The sequence below is a fragment of the Tubulanus polymorphus genome, chromosome 7, assembly GCF_964204645.1.
Source record: "Tubulanus polymorphus chromosome 7, tnTubPoly1.2, whole genome shotgun sequence".
NCBI lineage: Eukaryota > Metazoa > Nemertea > Palaeonemertea > Tubulaniformes > Tubulanidae > Tubulanus > Tubulanus polymorphus.
Window position 1 is genome coordinate 466,429 of NC_134031.1, and position 19,599 is coordinate 486,027.

The 19,599-nt window shown below is 39.4% G+C and overlaps 4 protein-coding genes across 4 annotated transcripts; 2 read left to right on the forward strand and 2 right to left on the reverse strand.

Moving 5' to 3' along the window:
• The first annotated feature begins 1,050 nt into the window (after positions 1 to 1,050).
• On the forward strand, positions 1,051 to 2,399 carry LOC141908186 (protein C10-like). The gene is made up of 3 exons (XM_074798085.1): positions 1,051 to 1,157; positions 1,372 to 1,548; positions 2,049 to 2,399. Exons 1-3 carry the CDS (start codon positions 1,052 to 1,054, stop codon positions 2,207 to 2,209), a joined length of 444 nt encoding a protein of 147 aa, XP_074654186.1. The 5' UTR covers position 1,051; the 3' UTR covers positions 2,210 to 2,399.
• Positions 2,400 to 2,435: 36 nt separating this feature from the next.
• On the reverse strand, positions 2,436 to 5,791 carry LOC141908185 (transcription initiation factor IIB-like). Its single transcript, XM_074798084.1, has 10 exons — positions 5,777 to 5,791; positions 5,403 to 5,525; positions 5,176 to 5,257; positions 4,987 to 5,091; positions 4,804 to 4,890; positions 4,266 to 4,395; positions 4,054 to 4,163; positions 3,791 to 3,885; positions 3,633 to 3,709; positions 2,436 to 3,428 (listed from the first exon to the last, which is right to left on the reverse strand). Exons 1-10 carry the CDS (start codon positions 5,788 to 5,790, stop codon positions 3,295 to 3,297), a joined length of 957 nt encoding a protein of 318 aa, XP_074654185.1. The 5' UTR covers position 5,791; the 3' UTR covers positions 2,436 to 3,294.
• Positions 5,792 to 6,370: 579 nt separating this feature from the next.
• Positions 6,371 to 8,160, forward strand: LOC141908370 (endonuclease G, mitochondrial-like). The gene is made up of 3 exons (XM_074798403.1): positions 6,371 to 7,025; positions 7,229 to 7,341; positions 7,434 to 8,160. The coding sequence occupies exons 1-3, from the start codon at positions 6,417 to 6,419 to the stop codon at positions 7,717 to 7,719; spliced, it is 1,008 nt and encodes a 335-aa protein (XP_074654504.1). The 5' UTR covers positions 6,371 to 6,416; the 3' UTR covers positions 7,720 to 8,160.
• Positions 8,161 to 8,166: 6 nt separating this feature from the next.
• LOC141908369 (ventricular zone-expressed PH domain-containing protein 1-like) lies at positions 8,167 to 18,960 on the reverse strand. Its single transcript, XM_074798402.1, has 15 exons — positions 18,942 to 18,960; positions 18,258 to 18,525; positions 17,615 to 17,762; positions 17,362 to 17,536; positions 16,900 to 17,066; positions 14,441 to 14,650; positions 13,672 to 13,886; positions 13,466 to 13,564; positions 13,170 to 13,242; positions 12,969 to 13,092; positions 12,444 to 12,583; positions 12,155 to 12,277; positions 11,764 to 11,913; positions 11,575 to 11,679; positions 8,167 to 11,040 (listed from the first exon to the last, which is right to left on the reverse strand). The coding sequence occupies exons 2-15, from the start codon at positions 18,464 to 18,466 to the stop codon at positions 10,726 to 10,728; spliced, it is 2,253 nt and encodes a 750-aa protein (XP_074654503.1). The 5' UTR covers positions 18,467 to 18,525; positions 18,942 to 18,960; the 3' UTR covers positions 8,167 to 10,725.
• Between the last annotated feature and the right edge of the window lie 639 nt (positions 18,961 to 19,599).

The window sequence follows — 19,599 nt, forward strand, 5'->3', positions numbered from 1 at the left end:
TTGCCTTCACGCAGAGCTGTTGCGAACATGAGTTCATTTATGCATTCAATAACACACTTCGATTTCCGATTTCAAAATCAAACCCTCTGTTGCGTTCCCGCCGGCAAGTGTGACTGGTGGCCGGGTTGTCTATGCGACAAAAAAACCAAAACCCACTTTTTGATGTTTATATTTCAGTTGGATTTCATATTTTCGCCGACTCAGAATTACGTCAAATCATCAACTACGTATTTAACGAGTCCCGAATCGTCAAAATCAACCAGGACCCGCGTCACTCTCCGTTAGACGTGACTGATTTTATCGGTTGCAGTGTTGTCGGGTTTGGTTCGGAGATATTGATTCATTTTTTCTCATGATCAAATACCGATCAGGGGCCGGTTCCAAAAGTGGTCTTAAGTTGTTAGATTGTCTATAGAACTAAGTTTGTCTTAGACTGGTCTTAAGTCTAAGTCCTGTCTATGGAACCGGCCCCAGGTGCGGTCGATGTGTCCCGCTCCGTCGCCACATGGGTACCACACCCGAAAATACAGAAGGGATGGATGGATGTCCCGCCGGGGCTGGTAAATACTTTTTTGACGGAGAACTTCCGTCTGACTTTAAGAGCGCTTCTCACTCTCCAGCTGAGAGATGGTTGCATAGATTTGTTTAGTTTGTTGATAATAGTTTGGCCGGGAATTCGCGGCCCGCGAGTGACTTCGGGTTCGCGAATGACGAACAGAGCACTGTCGCAGTACATTTGGATATTCTCGGAGCTACCCGCTATCGATTGTATTTTCCTCAGCCAGGGCACATGTATTTGGTGTTGGCCGGCTGTAGAACATGTGGGCGGACAAAATAATGACAGATCACATGCGGTCACGTGATTAAACATGTTCAATCTCGCGTACACCGAACCCCAATCTAATCCATATCGTTGAATACCTCCAATTGCTAAGCACCATATTTAATTTATGATCTATTTTCATTTCTTTGACAGAGCCACAGCAGGAGGCAATCAGCAATTTAAATTTAGTAAACGATAGGGGCAGCACTTGACGGTCGTCAAGATCTAATGGAGTTAAATATGGCGGCGGCATCTGGGAGTCAACAGCAAGCGGCTGGAGTCAGTGCGAGTCAGGCGGGATACAACGGCAGTTTTAATGTCGAAGATGGAAAATGTACGTTAAGCAATACGCCAGTCACCACCTCCTCCACCCGGGGCAGCCTTTTGCTCTGTTAACCAGATTTAAATGCTTGCATGCGTTAGTTCGTGCACCGACCAGAACTCTTTCGTTTCCAACTTTTTTGAAAATTTGTTGAGCAACAACCGGTCCCAGCTCGCTCATCCCTCGATCTCCCTTCTATCTGTAAGTGATATATCTGTTATTTCAGGTGCTATTCGAGAGATTCTCGATGCATTTAAGATGTCCGATAATGTTGTAAGATTAGACGAAGCGCGAGATAACGCCGGAAATGACATGTTACGTATGATGCAAATCGTGTTCCCTGTCGCTACTAAAATACAGATGGATGTCATCAGTAAATACGGTTTCACACCGGACGGGGAAGGTATGAAAATATACCCCTCAAACTTCAACAAGGGGGGTCAAATATTGTCCTTTATACTTCTCCCTAAGGGGCAATCTACAGTTAAACTAAGGGCTGGTTTTATAGACTGTCTTTAGTGCAGGGGGTTAACGCAATTGAATTTCAATTGAGTTAACCCCAGGTTAAAGTTTAGACTTCAGTCTAAAACTCAGGGTTAAGTTCTACAGTTGTGAATTAAGATTTTACTTTGTTAACTCATTGAAAATTAACTAATTTTAACTCAGAGCTAACACTAAATTCATCACTGTAGAACTGGGTCCGGGTACATAGTTGTGATAGTAATTATGTATATGACTTATATACATATGATGCTATTTAAAGTTAGTAAATTGAATTGTAAATACAAATTGGGAATCAGGAATAGAAACAACTGAAGTAATGTGAAGTCTTAACTGAATTTCACAGTTACAATACCTGTTACAGAGTGTATTGATGTTTGCGTTCCTCTCGATTATTTTCAGGTCTCATCCGTTTTGCTCAAGCGATAAAAATGTACGAAAAACAGAATGAAGAATTAGCGATTTTAAACGCAGAACTCAGAGCGATATTGATTCCACAGATGGACGTACCTCCGCTATCACTAGGGGCAACGAGTCCTTCGAAATCACAATCCGCTTCTTAATTTACACTCTATTTCTGGGATTAAGTCTTCGTTAGATAAGTCATCACATTACTGAAGTCATCTCTATTAGGACTTAATTTACTATTGTAAGTCATCATTTGTTTAGGTATCAACTGAATGATTATTATTACTACAATAAACAGAGTTAGACTGTGTTTCAATATTTGGTGCTGTGCGTGAAACCGATTAATTGTTCGATCATTGTTTATTTCTAGTGCATTTCTTTTTTTTATACAAAAATTTGTGAAAATAAATTATTTATAAACTATGTGAAGTTGATTCATCGGTTTAATAACAATTTGAGCGGAATCATCATCTGTTTGTTACTGACTGTACTAACTCGATATTTTAAGCGAGTAAATATAATACAAATATTTATTGGAATAAAGAGATATTGACATCATTCGCACAAAAATACATCAAACCATAGAATAGAAATACCGCAATAAAACAGATAGAAACATCATATTAACAGAAATTAGGGCTCGCATTACGCGACCTTAAATAAATGCGAACTTTTGAAAAAAATCTTAATCAGTTTGATGAATTAAACACAATTTAAAACTGATGTATAAAACTAACCCCTGCACAGAGAACACAAGAACCTTGTTACAACAAATTTCAGGACACCAGAAAAACTGGGGTCAGTTTCTAAAAAGTTGTTGAAGAATATCTGGCTGATTAATACCATAGAAACGATGAACTTTTAATTGTCACTTCGTCAACTATCCATTGGTTAACTCAAACCAACTTTTGAGCAACTGGTCCCTGTCCGTTATAACTGATAGTTCATCATATATAGTATGAAATTATCAAATCGTCTTATTTACAGACAAAATTCTAGGTTTGTAATACAATATATCGTTATATCTGAGATCGTTATTAGAAGGTTCTTCTCTCTGTATCAACCATCAGAATTTTCTCAAATTGCTCCAAAATGTCAGTTTTTGCCGCTTACAAACACCACACAATTCACAGTTTACTATTTGAGCTTCAGTCCACTTTGCACATCAGTATTGTACAGTATAAGAGCTGGCGTCCATTTTACACGAGTTGATTAATGATCTGGAGAAGCTGTCGCGATTCTATTGCGTCGGTAATTGTTCGATTGGAGTGAAAAATTTGAAATCCTCCGGGAACAGTCGATGAGCCTGCGGATACATGAGTTTATACGACTGTCTTATCGTCACCTCGGCAACACCAGCTATATCACCTATATCTATAAATATACAATACAACTCACAGTACACAGACTTCGGTCAATTAGTTCTCAAGATGAAGACTAGATGTACTGCCCTCCCATTTAACCCCAGGTTTTCTCAATGTACATCTCTACACAAATACATAGTAAAACACCCCCGATATACCGTCACAATCATTCTACACCGACGTGGGCGGTATATCGGGGTTCACAGTACTTTACCTTTTTGTGATTTTTTATCTTGTGAAGCTTGCGATGCCATATAGATGGCAGCAGCGGCAACTGATATCGGGCTTCGTCTGAAATCACAGGAGTTTATCGTTGATTATATGAATAAATATTCAGATTTATTGCGACGTAACAATGATTGTAAAACTAACCCGGAAACAAGATCCAAATCAACAGCTTTTCTAGCGATAAATGTTGCACCTTTCTGAACACTGTTCGGTAAACCAAGATTGGAACAAAATCGAGACTGGAAAATAATAAAACATCATACACTGATAAACAGGTTAATTACATTTAAACACTCTACATGTAGTCTCTCAGGGGACTTTATCATCAGTAGTAGAGATGAGACTCTAAGGACTCTATATGAAGCCTTTAAGGACTCTCAATCTATAGTAATCTTTGTAAGACTGACCATGAAGTCGCCTGTCGTAATTAATTCCACATTCGTCTCCAATGTTTTCAGGATGTGTTTGAAAACGCGTCCAATTTCTTTTTTTGATACTTTTGAAACGGCACAAATTTCTACAAAACAATGAGACAATTAAAGCAGAGAATCCCAGGTGCAGGGGGTTAAGTCTGGGGGTGGACATCCGGGGTGTGGGGGGTTGTGAAGAATGATCGTACCTTTCAATGTACGTGGAACTCCCTCTTGTCGACATGCTATATATAAACATGCAGCTGATATTGCGTCATTGCTTCTTCCTTTTAACGCTTTAGTTTCGTGAACCTGTTTAAAAAGTGTGTCCGCTCGATCCTATAAAATATAATAACCATCAACCAAAATTTGTTCATGATCCACAACAGGTAAAATACAAATTAGCTAGTTACAGTTGTTCAGTTGTGAACTAGAGTTAACCCTGAACTCAGGATCCAGTTCCACAGTTGTGAACTAGAGTTAACTCTGAACTCAGGATCCAGTTCTACAGTTGTGGGTTAGAGTTAGACCTGAACTCAGGATCCAGTTGCACAGTTGTGAGTTAGAGTTAACTCTGAACTAAGGATCCAGTTGCACAGTTGTGAGTTAGAGTAAACTCTGAACTCAGGATCCAGTTCTACAGTTGTGGGTTAGAGTTAACTCTGAACTCAGGATCCAGTTCCACAGTTGTGAGTTAGAGTTAACTCTGAACCAAATCTTAACAAAAAAATCTTTTTAAACACTTACTATGATCATTCTCGGTAGATTTAACCGATCAGCCATTTGAGCGATCTCACGGAATGCACCTAGTAGCGCCCTCTCTGAACTACTTAACTATAATCAAATACAATACAACAAACATCAATTAAAACTGCCAGCCTCCCCTCATCCTCCCTCACCCCTCGTGAGTGTTGTTTGTACACAACTTACAGTTCGTCTGTTTTTATACATCTGTGCACCGAAAGCATCGACTTGTGCCGTCTTTTTGTCTTGCATTATCATCGTTGATAGATCACCGCCCCCTAGTAGTGGATTCTGAAACCGAAATACAATCATCGATCAATAGGTTCTCCGATCGGAGGAGGAAACATGGAATCTCGGAGGAGAAACAATAATTACCTCTGCTGCTCCAACACGAGATGAATCTTTAGTGTCTTTATCATTACTGAATGTTCTCCATTCAGAACCAACATCTATTACTCTGTAACAACGACATACACATCATTAACAACTGACAGTTAGTGGCAGGTTAACTCAAATCCTGACAGTGTCTCTGCATTTTTACAAATTTGTAAATATCCGATCGTGAAACTAAACCACAGACAGGTTACTGACTATGCACCTACCTATCGCCAATAACCATTCCACATTCGGAACAGATCATATCACCAGCATGATAATCCTCTACTAGATGTGCCTCAGGGTGATATATACAACCAACACCAGCTCTACCTGCAGCTCCTCGACTCCTAAACATATTAACAAAAACACAATGTCACCGACCGTCAATAAATCTGAATTTGTTTGATCAGATCAGACACAGCCGATTGTAAAACTTTTCCATCAATGAAATCGTTAGAATTGACTTGAGAGATTTTCAGGAAGATTGCTGGTATACACAGGGTTAAATACCAGCGTGTGAATTATCAATCAATATGAGATATTACTGTCAATATGTGACTTTTATTGGATTGGAAACAAACAAAATTTATTTACTTACCCGGACGCCGCCATTTTGAATAGTCTCCGAAATTTCGCTTGAATTTTGCGAGAACGGTTAGAGAAATCAATGAAAAATTAATTTCACCCAAAGCAAAGAAATAAGTATCTAAGAAGTAGTTTTACTATGACCAGACAGAGGATTTTTAGAAATTATGAATTAATCGATGTTGAGATTATCCTATCCACTGGGTTTTCCCCAGAAATTCAACACTTCCGGTTTTATTCTGCAGACTTCCATAAATCGGCGATGTAAAGTTTGGTCGTCAATGTGGCAGATCAAATCTATGCCAGGAAGATTCCGTACTATAACTCAAACTGAGTATCCATGCTTCACTGAAATATCGGAACACAAAACACTATTTTTTCTACCAAAATTGGCCAAATCAATGACTAAATGAATGAGTATCACTTTTTAAAATATTCTTCTATAGAATTATATTAATTATTGGTGTAAAAGACTCAAATACAAGATTTATTGTCCACACGGGTAAACCGCCGTGTCGGGTAGTTTGGAACAAAAGTTAGACTTTTATTCATAGATACCCTCTGAGGTGTCAGGTTACAGCCGTAGACTTTACATGACAAATCTTCCAGAAATTAAAATTTAATTTGAGTTTGTTGCTTTTGTTTATAAAGTGATGATAATGTCTAGAATACGCAATATATCGATAATAGCGAGTTTAGGTGTTGGAGCTTGGATCGGTAGAGAATATGAGAAAACTCGATCAAACTCCAACAATACTCCAAACACTCCAATGAACAGCTCCAGCAATCTCATTAACAACAGACAATCTGAATCGATATTTACCTCAATAATACCCATAGTCAGCGCCGCTAGAAATGTACCCGCTGTTCCTATGGACTACTCGGTCACTCCCTCAGCACCGGCGCCCTCTAAACTACCGAATAAAAACCTCACTGAAATCACGCGATTCGGTTTCCCGGGATTTGATAATATTCGTAGTCGCGACGATTACGTGATTTCGTACGATCGCAGAAACAGAATCCCGCGTTGGGTCCTCGAACATCTGAACCCGCAGAAAATACAAAATCAAAACTCGTCGGTCGTCGATCGCGAGAAAAGTGAATTTAAAGAAGATCAGACGATATTACCGATGTTTAGATCGAGTAATAGCGATTATAGACGTAGTGGTTATGATCGAGGTCACATGGCTGCTGCGGGGAATCATAGAATCAATCAACACAGCTGTGATGAAACATTCATTCTCAGTAACATCGCACCTCAGGTAAAACTACTGAACCCTCACGAGGGCTAGTTAATACCCTGGGCCCAGTTCCACAGGTCTGAGTTAAGATTTGACTCTGGGTTAAAACATTGAAAATGAACTAACTTTAACTCGGAGTTAACTCTAACTCTCAACTGTGGAACTGGATCCTAATCATTTGTGGCAAGCTTTTCTCATCGCATCGTCCTGTTTCCTGTTTACAGGTTGGTAATGGTTTTAATCGTCATGCTTGGAATGATTTAGAACGATACGTTCGACATTTAACTCGTCAAAATAAAAATATCTATATCTGCACCGGACCGCTGTTTCTACCGAGGTAAGAAACCCACTCATTCCTGCCCCACCTGAAGGAAACATTCTCTGTTTCATGTTTCATAGATATTCCTCTCTATCTGTTTCATGTTTCAGGAGAGAAAAAGACGGAAAAGTTTACGTCAAATACGAAGTGATCGGACAAAATAACGTTGCCGTGCCGACGCATTTCTTTAAAGTAATCGTCATGGAAACTAACAGTGGAACGTATAGCATTTCATCGTTCGTTTTACCGAATGAAGTTTTACCGGAAAAAGTGAATTTATTAAATTATTTAGTTCCATTAGATTCTATAGAGAGAGCGGCTGGATTGGTCTTCTTCGATAAGTTACCTAAAAATATATTCACGAATATTAATGGACAACGGAATAATCAGTCTTAATTCGGAAATACTGATTGGATAATCTGGGAGGAGCTACACTACGCTCTGATTGGATGAAATCAGAGGAGCTGCGTGCTGATTGGATGAAATCAGAGGAGCTGCGTGCTGATTGGATAATCTGGGAGAGGCTACTCTCTGATAGGATGAAATCAGAGGAGCTGCGTGCTGATTGGATGAAATCAGAGAAGCTGCGTGCTGATTGGATGAAATCAGAGGAGCTGCGTGCTGATTGGAAAGAACTTATAAAACAGAATAAACGGTTTGTTTAACAAGCCTCAATTTCGGCTGAACTTGAGATTTATTTATCGGATAAATAAATTAACAGAATCAGATTATACTGCGTTCCGCATTTACGGAATAAAGAAAGACTAAATCAAAGCAGTTTTCAGTTGCTAGTTATTGTAAACAGCACGCGTAGCTATTTTGTACATGTATTTTGCTCGCAAAAAAAGAAATAAAGCATTATTTTTACTTGAATTTTACAAATGAAGAATTATTTACCTTAACTTTTATAAGGAATTTTCGCTCAAATTTTGAATTGCACCTTTTTACATAGATATGACATAAATAACGTAGAAACGATTAGAATTTGTAAATAAAATGATAATGATTAATATGCTCTGTATTGCGTCGAGATACAGCCCTGTATGTATAAACATACACTCTGTATTGCGTCGAGATACAGCCCTGTATGCGTAAACATACACTCTGTATTGCATCGAGATACAGCCCTGTATGTATAAACATACACTCTGTATTGCGTCGAGATACAGCCCTGTATGCGTACACATACACTCTGTATTGCGTCGAGATACAGCCCTGTATGCGTAAACATACACTCCGTATTGCGTCGAGATACAGCCCTGTATACGTAAACATACACTCTGTATTGCGTCGAGATACAGCCCTGTATGCGTAAACATACACTCTGTATTTTGGTCATTATACAGTGCATATTGCATCAATAATTACTGCACTAAGCATACTACAGTAAACTCCTTACTCAGTACAAGTCAACGCAGTGAATTTTAGGCAGATTGTTTTGATTTGAATTCTCTTTTGACGCGTTCGTTTCAACTAAAATACAAAATCAAAACCTGCCTTACTAAAATTCACTTCTATTTTCATGATTCTGAACTGTGTGAAATATTTACAATGCTACAGAATAAGGTGCAGTTTACTATAGCTGAAATGCAGAAATGAATACACTGCGTTACAAAACACAGAAACAAAAACTAAAACACATTAAACACTAAATAAATTTAACACAGATCTATCTCTTTACAACAGAGGAACCTTGCACTGAGAGTGGAGACTCATCAGATACATACAGTGGAACCTCGCACTGAGAGTCGGTCTCAACTGGTGGAGACTCATCAGATACATACAGTGGAACCTCGCACTGAGAGTCGGTCTCAACTGGTGGAGACTCATCAGATACATACAGCGGAACCTCGTACTGAGAGTCAGTCTCAACTGGTGGAGACTCATCAGATATATACAGCGGAACCTCGCACTGAGAGTCAGTCTCAACTGGTGGAGACTCATCAGATACATACAGTGGAACCTCGCACTGAGAGTCAGTCTCAACTGGTGGAGACTCATCAGATACATACAGTGGAACCTCGCACTGAGAGTCTGTCTCAACTGGTGGAGACTCATCAGATACATACAGTGGAACCTCGCACTACAACGTTCTTCAGGAGAGTATGTTCATAACATACAATTTATCGTTATATCCAAACTACGATTGTCCGACTTCGGATGAAATTCTAGGTTTGTTACAACCGGTAAATCATAATATCTGAGAGGTCATTAAAAAGAAGTTTCACTGTAGATACAGAACTGTGAGTCTGGTCAATGATGAACGCGTTCCCCTACAACAACTACGGTAGTACCAGTAGTCTTCAGAGGTGCCAGTTGGGCAGTCATGACTTAGATTTAAAACCAATCTGAGACCACTTTAGTTTCATAGCCGATCTAACAACTTAAGACCAGTCTAAGACCAGTTTTTGCTCTGTATTGTTAAGCTAAACAACATTTAATTAACAAATTAATTTGATCTTTACAAACAGTTTACAATTAAGAGACTTCTCATATATACCACAAACTATACCGGAGGGTACTACAAGAGGTAATGGTAAATTTATTCATTATTCTATCAGGAATGATAATAACTATCATGCACGTGTAAAGTCTGATCGCTATATTAATATAGTATTATCATATAAAATAAAATAAACGTTTGTTTATTCGGTTTGTACCCTGTGTTCTGGAATGATGTGACCTCTTAACAATTTAAACAGGGAATGAATATCAATGGGAGAGATGGTCGTTTCAATGTTTACCAAACACTGATCACCACAACCTCAAATAAACAAGGTCGCATTAAAATCTCAAAGGTTTATCAAATCACAGAGGAACAAAAAAAAACAGCAGCAAAAATATCAACTTTATTTAATACATATAAACACTGATATGTGTGTGGTTTACACGAGACACATTACTGTTAGTTTGACTCATTTCTAATACTTCAAAACTCACAAACTTCACGAATATTCAGGATCCAGTTCCACAGTTGTGAGGTGAAATCAGTTGATTTTCAGGGGTAGATCCAGACAGGAGCAAGCAATCCCGGTTCAGGTCCAGACAGGAGCACAAGGAGCCTGCGCGCTCCCATCGCAATTCTCTAGTGCCATTTTGAATATACAATTGCAACATATTTCAAAGCATTTTTCCCACCCACAAATCACGATTTAGCTTATATTTTCTGTAACTTTCTTTAAGTACCGAGAAATGGTATGAAAATGCACCAAATTTTTTAAAATTTCCAGACCCCTGTTTTGGCTCGGCGCTCGCTGTGCACGGATACTAGCCACTTTATGCCCAATTCATTTCTTTGTGCTCCTGTTAAAGTCTACCCCTGGAGTTGTCACTGATTCTCAATGTTTTAACACTATAGATTCTAACCCAGAACTGTAGAACTGGATTCAGCTGTTGACACGATTAGAGATTAGTTTGAGGGTCGGTATGTGAGAGAGGATCACTATGCGACTGAGGGTCACTACGCGAGGGTGTTTGAGGGTCACTACACGAGGGTGACTGATCCGTTAAATCAATAACTCCATCCTCTTTATGAGATTGAGCGACCGCTATGTGTAAACACTGAACCCACTGTTCCGTATTTTTACCGTCTTTTCCTTTCAGGATATATTTCTGATCATCGTTTGTGAATATTTCGAAAGCTTTTGGAATGTCTCGCGTTCCGTGTCGGATTGCTTTCACGCTCTGGATTTTACTCACAGGAAGAGTAGCTTTTCTCTGAAAATATAAAATCGTGACAAACTGTTTTATACAGTAGATGATTGATAGACTCATCAACTTCTACAAATACTGGCGATCCAGTTCCACAGGTCTGACTCAGAACTGAGTAAAAATTTGAATCATTGAAAATGAATTGATTTTAACTCGGAGTTAACGCTAACTCACAGCTGTGAAACTGGTTCTTGAGTTCAGAGTTAACTCTCATTCATAACTGTAGAACTGGGTCTTGAGTTCAGAGTGAACTCTAACTCACAACTGTGTAACTGGGTCCTGAGTTCAGAGTTAACGCTAACTCACAACAATGGAACTGGAACCTGAGTTCACAGTTAACTCTAACTCACAACTGTGTAACTGATTCTTGAGTTCAGAGTTAACTCTAATTCATAACTGAAGAACTGGATCCTGAGTTCAGAGTTAACTCTAACTCACAAGTGTGCAACTGACTCACAATATTGTGGAACCGGATCCTGGAGATTTGTTAGAGTCTACTGTAGGTGAATAGTGACAAACACATCTGAATTAAAAACTTACTGAATCACTTTTACTGTACGTTATTTGAGCACCGGATAATGTGAAATATCGCGTTTTCCAACGTTTGAAAAAATTCCATCTTCCTTTTTTCTCCTTCAGTTGACCCTAAAATCAATAAAATAAACTATCCAGTGAGATTTACAGGAACAACACTTGTAATTCGTAATCTAAGGAGCAGCAGTAACCAACCTCGATGACCGGAGCACCATCTTGCAGCAGATCTGAGAGTTTCTCAGGATCATCGCACGTAAAACAGCACCAAACTTTCAACGTAGCGTTAAACATAAACATATCGAAAAACCTCGCTCCGTGCAGTTCACGTAATAATAAATCCTGTTCCTAAAAATACAAAAACATACAAATCATATACTTATAACTACTGCTTGTATTCTTCTGTATGCAGCAATGAATCTAATGTGATTGTATCAGATTATTGTGGTACCCAGTGCGGTAGAATATAAAATGTTTCCTACTCTAATTCACATGAAGCCCTGGCCCGGAATTCACTTGTTGCCCCGCAGAGAATACCGGGTATTCATTAGTAGAGTAAGATCCAATGCAGTCTATTGTGGAACTTTACCTTTTGAGAAGGGAATGCTGAGAAGACGAGTTGAGTGAATGTATCTAATCTCAGTTTATCCCAGGTTGATTTAATCAATGCTACAGTTGGATCGCTCTGACTCAGAGCGCAAGGAGACTTTGCCTAAAATTAAATTACACTTATTACAGTTACATCGACAAATCAGGATCCAGTTCCACAGTTTTGACTCAAGGGTTAGAATTGGTTAATTTCAAATTTCTAAAATCTTGGAGTCATATTTAACGGAGAACTGCAGAACTGAGAATTATCATACTGCAACGCCATCTACCTGTTCAGAGAGAAACATGATATGTATCCAAGTTTTCGGCATTTTCGTTTTCACATAGAAATAATTTCCGCTGTACAAACAATGAGGACTGCAACCGCTACAGGAGAACTGTAAACACAATCTACGTTTCGACTTGCGTTCTGTACAGGAGATAAATAAATAAATCAATCGGTTTGAACTAAGATTGTATGTGTTGGATCTGAGTTAATGCAGTACAAACAGCAGCAGGATCCAAATCAACAATGCAACTCATTGGTGATATCTTAAGTTTGTTTTGCTGACATTTATGAGATTTATCTAAATGCCATTTTCAGAAAAACAGTAATTAAAATTCATCAATGTTTCTCTGGAGCCAGTTCCACAGTTGTGAGTTAACTCAGAGTTAATGTAAGTTCATTTTCAATGAGTTAACTCAAGAGTTAAATCTTAACTCGGAACAGTGGAACTGGACCCTGAAGTTGGGATTGAGATAATTCTGCAGCAGCACCTGCACCTGCAGCTGCAGCAGCACTAGCAGCAGCTTACCTTCAACTGAAGCCTTACACGGAATCGGTAATTTATGCGAAACGTTTCCGATATAAGATTTAATCTTATCTAAATGTTTATCACAGAAATGTTGAATTGAATCACGAACTGGGAGGTTATTATTCTATAAAATATAAACAATACAGAATCAGAATAAATAACAATATTAATCTACGATCAATAACTGCTGTAAAACCTCACCTGTGTACCGCCGTTAGAATGAGGACTTTCAGATAAACTATCAGCGTATGTCGGAGACTCTGAGGGTGAACCGCTGCAAACAAAAAACATCACATAGAACCTTTATCAACTTACTCAAAACCAAGGCATCGTTTCATGAAAAAGTCTGGGTCCAAACGTCAACACTATGATTAACGCCTAAATTGATTTGATGAAATTAGAAGATTTCGTCATGGTTTCATGGGATCTCTAAGTATCGAACTGTTTTGTGAGAATGTGCTCTGGTGGGTGAACTAACTAATAGTTCGTACTGCTACCTGGCTTTAGCTGTAGAGATACTGTCTAATAATACACCATCTTCTTCTATATCTGTTTGTACTGATATTGATTTCACTTCTTTACCTCCTGCAGAATCCCTGCATTAAATATAAACCACTGGTCAAATTTCATTAACACCAGACGCTAGGAATATTAACACTCAGCCAACACAAGCGAACATATGATGACATTAAGTGTAACTTACCCTTTACTGTTGATAAGATCTCTGATCTGACTGATAAGACTCGATGCCGATGAACTGTGTTGTTCATATTTCACTAATACACCGATGTGTCCAGTTACTAGATCTGTGTACAGTTCACCGAGTGATTTGATTTCTTGTAACAGCAATGTAAGATTATTCAGATCAGCTTCTGCTAATTGTTCGACCAACCACAGTAAACATTCTTCAGCTCTACACTGAAAACATAAAAAACATCCGAAAATCATTACTCTATTCATCAAAGAACTGGGGTAGAAATATAGAAGACTGCAAGCGCTTGACTCTGATCTACAGTTCACTGTTCTCATGGGACCAATCATATTCCCTGTGAGGCAGCAAGTGAATTTAGGGGCAGTCAGCACATGTATTGGAGTAGGAAATTCCAAAAATTTTCTCACATAGGGCACTTGTATAATCGGAGGCAATCAGCTCCGAGACAAGAGTACCACTGTATAGGATTTAACAAACAGATTTCTGGTAGCCAGGATCCAATCCTGAGTTGTGAGACAGAGTTAGAAATAACTCTGAACTCAGGATCCAGTTCCACAGTTGTGAGTTAGAGTTAATTCTGAACTCAGGATCCAGTTCCACAGTTGTGAGTTAGAGATAACTCTGAACTCAGGATCCAGTTCCACAGTTGTGAGTTAGAGTTAACTCTGAACTCAGGATCCAGTTCCACAGTTGTGAGTTAGAGTTAACTCACAAATCTTAACTCAGAACTGTGGAACTGTTAGCCTGATTATAAACTCACCTGATTACTCGATCCTACAGCTGAGATGAGTTTAATTACAGCTGGTAGAACAGTCGTCTGCTGACCAGCGATCGTTTTTAGTTTCGGTAAATACTCAATGAATGCCTCGATGTTTAACACAACGATATGTGTGAATATCTCTAATACTAAACCAGTGAATACTATATTAGACAATAACGTCATTAATACATCAACATGATTCACCAATAACTGAAAATATAATCAACATGATTTACTATTAACTGAATATATAACAAACTTTATCAATATTTACACATTAATCTACAAATAAACAACAAATTTGGTGAGAAAAGTATTTCTACAATACAGTTTCGGATCCGACTTGTCTTGAGCGGAGTCTACTGTACCATCCAACTCAGATATCACTGTCAAGTCAAAAGAACGGACTTGAGCGGAGTCTACTGTATCATCCAACTCGGATATCACTCTCAAGTCAAAAGATCAGACTTGAGCGGAGTCTACTGTACCATCCAACTCAGATATCGCTCTCAAGTCAAAAGATCAGACTTGAGCGGAGTCTACTGTACCATCCAACTCAGATATCGCTCTCAAGTCAAAAGATCAGACTTGAGCAGAGTCTACTGTATCATCCAACTCAGATATCACTCTCAAGTCAAATGATCTGACTTGAGCGGAGTCTACTGTATCATCCAACTCAGATATCACTGTCAAGTCAAAAGAACGGACTTGAGCGGAGTCTACTGTATCATCCAACTCGGATATCACTCTCAAGTCAAAAGATCAGACTTGAGCGGAGTCTACAGTATCATCCAACTCAGATATCACTCTCAAGTCAAAAGATCAGACTTGAGCGGAGTCTACTGTATCATCCAACTCAGATATCACTCTCAAGTCAAAAGATCAGACTTGAGCGGAGTCTACTGTATCATCCAACTCGGATATCACTCTCAAGTCAAATGATCAGACTTGAGCGGAGTCTACTGTATCATCCAACTCGGATATCACTCTCAAGTCAAAAGATCAGACTTGAGCGGAGTCTACTGTACCATCCAACTCAGATATCACTCTCAAGTCAAAACATCTGACTTGAGCTGAGTCTACTGTATCATCCAACTCAGATATCACTCTCAAGTCAAAAGATCAGACTTGAGCGGAGTCTACTGTACCATCCAACTCAGATATCACTCTCAAGTCAAAAGATCCGACTTGAGCGGAGTCTACTGTATCATCCAACTCAGATATCACTGTCAAGTCAAAAGAACGGACTTGAGCGGAGTCTACTGTGTCATCCAACTCGGATATCACTCTCAAGTCAAAAGATCAGACTTGAGCGGAGTCTACAGTATCATCCAACTCAGATATCACTCTCAAGTCAAAAGATCAGACTTGAGCGGAGTCTACTGTATCATCCAACTCAGATATCACTCTCAAGTCAAAAGATCAGACTTGAGCGGAGTCTACTGTATCATCCAACTCGGATATCACTCTCAAGTCAAATGATCAGACTTGAGCGGAGTCTACTGTATCATCCAACTCAGATATCACTCTCAAGTCAAAACATCTGACTTGAGCTGAGTCTACTGTATCATCCAACTCAGATATCACTCTCAAGTCAAAAGATCAGACTTGAGCGGAGTCTACTGTACCATCCAACTCAGATATCACTCTCAAGTCAAAACATCTGACTTGAGCTGAGTCTACTGTATCATCCAACTCAGATATCACTCTCAAGTCAAAAGATCAGACTTGAGCGGAGTCTACTGTACCATCCAACTCAGATATCACTCTCAAGTCAAAAGATCCGACTTGTCTTGAGCGGAGTCTACTGTACCATCCAACTCAGATATCACTCTCAAGTCAAAAGATCAGACTTGAGCGGAGTCTACTGTACCATCCAACTCAGATATCACTCTCAAGTCAAAAGATCAGACTTGAGCGGAGTCTACTGTATCATCCAACTCAGATATCACTCTCAAGTCAAAACATCTGACTTGAGCTGAGTCTACTGTATCATCCAACTTAGATATCACTCTCAAGTCAATAGATCAGACTTGAGCGGAGTCTACTGTACCATCCAACACAGATATCACTCTCAAGTTAAAAGTCAAAAGATCCGAATTGAGTGGAGTCTACTGTACCATCCAACTCAGATATCACTCTCAAGTCAAAAGGTCAGACTTGAGCGGAGTCTACTGTATCATCCAACTTAGATATCACTCTCAAGTCAAAAGGTCAGACTTGAGCGGAGTCTACTGTACCATCCTACTCAGATATCACTCTCAAGTCAAAAGGTCAGACTTGAGCGGAGTCTACTGTATCATCCAACTCAGATATCACTCTCAAGTCAAAAGATCAGACTTGAGCGGAGTCTACTGTATCATCCAACTCAGATATCACTGTCAAGTCAAAAGATCTGACCTGACTGGAGTGGACTGGAGTGGCGTTCCAGTAAGGGATATGTGTACGTATTAACTTACATCAGGTGACTGTTTAGCTGCTAGTATGAAAGTGTTAATAAGAGCAGTTTTCTCAGCGATCTCCTCACATTTCGGCAATAATTCAATCAGTTTCGTAATTAAATCATTGATCGGTTGTTTATTCTCCGGATACAAATTCGGTAAAATGCGACATAAACTATGATTTCCTGAAAATACAAAACAACCTGATTCAACTCTATAGAAACTCTAAGTTAACCGAGTTAACACTCATGGCTCAGTGACTTAGACTTAAGACCAGTCTGAGATCAACTTAGCTCTATAACTGATCTATCAACTCAAGATTAGTCTTAAGACTATTTAGGAGATAAGTCATGACTATGGAACCTGGCCCTGGTCCCAGTTGGGTCTTAAGTTGTAAGATTGACTACAGAAATAAGATGCTATATCAGACTGGTCCTGAGCCACTGATCCCAGAAATAGTTTAATAAACGACAGACTAACCGTTCAGAATACTGTGTAGTATAATAGTTAACTGCGTTGCTAAGATATCATTGTTTTCAGTAGCGGCTAAAGTTAAATAACTGGTAACATGACGACACAGCTCAGTATTATCATGCTGTAGGTATCTAACAGCGACCGGTAGAGCTAGTTCCATTACTGAATGTCGAGAATAATTCTACAAAATACAGTCAAAATAACCATTAGTACAGGATTCACCTGATAGATGGCGTATGAGTGAAGACCATTGACGTACCTTCGGGAATATACAACTGAATAAATCACACGCGATTTTACCATGAGCCGGATCTTCATCTTTATTCCTCGGATTTAGATTATAATTCAAACAACATTCTAATAATTTCACCAAAGCCGCGCAATGTTCATTAATCGTATCATTATCCCTGTAATCAATCACAATCCACTGATTATACAATAAATCAGTAAAATAACTGAATCTAGTTGGAATCAGAAAGTTCCACAATTCAAGACCCAGTTCCACAGTTCTGGACTCAGTTCCACAGCTCCGGAACCAGTTCCACAGTTCTGGACTCAGTTCCACAGTTCCGGAACCAGTTCCACAGTTCTGGGCTCAGTTCCACAGTTCTGGATCTAGTTCCACAGTTCTGGATCCAGTTCCACAGTTCAGGACTCAGTTCCACAGTTCATGGAACCAGTTCCACAGTTCTGGACTCAGTTCCACAGTTCCGGAACCAGTTCCACAGTTCTGGACTCAGTTCCACAGTTCCGGAACCAGTTCCACAGTTCTGGATCCAGTTTCACAGTTCTGGACCCAGTTCCACAGTTCATGGAACCAGTTCCACAGTTCTGAATCTAGTTCCACAGTTAAGGATGGCGGGATCCCCTCACCTCGGCCGGGAGGTGTGTTCAATACTCACCTGATATTAGATGTTACCCATGTAATACATATTTCCACCACTGATTGGTCGTTGTCATTAGTTTCATATTCGCTGCTATCAATGATTTCTTCAATTAAAACTAAAACTTCACCAACATCTTGTAATAAATCAGTGTATTCAATAGAGAATATATCACCAGCTTTAGATAGGTCGCGATTCTTTAAAATATCTTCCAGCAGTTCATGCATCTCTTAGTCAGTTGATCAATCACACAGCAGTAGTGTTCGGCATCACTCACAATAAATATCTGTAACAAAAACGAAATAGGAAAGTAAATCAGTAAGACAGATTACTTACTGTGAGATATCACATCGATCGATGGGCCTGTTGTTGTTATTGGCCGGGCAAGAAGGAGGGTAGTCAGTAACCTGTGTGTGGTTTAGTTTCACAATCGGATATTTTCACAAACCACATATATAAGCCCATCCGATTATAAAAAGCTTACCACCAACGATTAGGTAACTAACTATAGAGTAGAACTGGATAATTAGAGGAGTAGAGTAGAGTGATAATTCCCTGCGACCACCACGACGGCTGAGCTGCTGGAGTTGAGTGAGACCGGTTCCCAAACCTACATTCCTACAAACTCGTTTTACTGAAGACTGAAAATCATCTAACGAAACAATAAAATCATGAATCACTTGAAATCCGGGTTTAACTTACATTTTACATCATTTTTAGTACGGCAGGGAACTGTCACTTTATCAATTCAATCCACTTTATTGTGACAGAGAGCGCCGCCTATGATTTCGAGTCGGTGGTAATAAAGTATGAATTGAATTGGTAGTGGAACTCTCAACCACATAATTGTGATCTTATTCAATTATTATTGATGATCGATCGAAAAACGTTTGTATTTGATTTGAATTGGTAAGTATGGATCGGTCGAGAAATGGGTAGCTCCGAGAATATCGAAATCAGGGCATCCATATCGCGACCGCGCTCCAACGGGGAATGTCGGGGCAGCGGCGCGCGGTGATCCGCGAGTCCTCACTTCCGGTGTGGAGTCGTGACCCGCCATGTTGAAATTTGGTAAGTCTTGGAATTTTCCAGTTTTTTATCCTTGAATTATATCTATATATTAAGTTAACAGTTCGGTATAAACCCCGGAGATGCAGGCGATAAACGCCGTCTCTAAAACTGACCTGAGACCCGCCGCCAAACTATATTCGTATTTGTATAAGTCGTATTTGAAGTAGGTCACGTGTGTCGTCACGGTCCGGTGGGCCGCACCTCCTCGCCTTTGCAGCAGTGGACGTGTGAGGGAGAAAATGCCCGAATTATCCTACAATCATTATTCAAACACATTTAGAACAAACTG

Coding starts and splice junctions, on each gene's coding strand:
- LOC141908186 (XM_074798085.1), top strand. CDS start 1,052: ATGGAGTTAAATATGGCGGCGGCATCTGGGAGTCAACAGCAAGCGGCT. Junction 1,158..1,371: donor TAATGTCGAAGATGGAAAAT/GTACGTTAAGCA, acceptor CTGTTATTTCAG/GTGCTATTCGAGAGATTCTC. Junction 1,549..2,048: donor TTTCACACCGGACGGGGAAG/GTATGAAAATAT, acceptor GATTATTTTCAG/GTCTCATCCGTTTTGCTCAA.
- LOC141908185 (XM_074798084.1), bottom strand. Junction 4,891..4,986: donor TGTATAAAAACAGACGAACT/GTAAGTTGTGTA, acceptor ATTTGATTATAG/TTAAGTAGTTCAGAGAGGGC. Junction 3,886..4,053: donor TTACGACAGGCGACTTCATG/GTCAGTCTTACA, acceptor ATTATTTTCCAG/TCTCGATTTTGTTCCAATCT.
- LOC141908370 (XM_074798403.1), top strand. CDS start 6,417: ATGATAATGTCTAGAATACGCAATATATCGATAATAGCGAGTTTAGGT. Junction 7,026..7,228: donor TCAGTAACATCGCACCTCAG/GTAAAACTACTG, acceptor TCCTGTTTACAG/GTTGGTAATGGTTTTAATCG. Junction 7,342..7,433: donor GGACCGCTGTTTCTACCGAG/GTAAGAAACCCA, acceptor TTCATGTTTCAG/GAGAGAAAAAGACGGAAAAG.
- LOC141908369 (XM_074798402.1), bottom strand. CDS start 18,466: ATGCATGAACTGCTGGAAGATATTTTAAAGAATCGCGACCTATCTAAA. Junction 17,763..18,257: donor TGGGTAACATCTAATATCAG/GTGAGTATTGAA, acceptor GATTGATTACAG/GGATAATGATACGATTAATG. Junction 11,041..11,574: donor CGTACAGTAAAAGTGATTCA/GTAAGTTTTTAA, acceptor TTATATTTTCAG/AGAAAAGCTACTCTTCCTGT.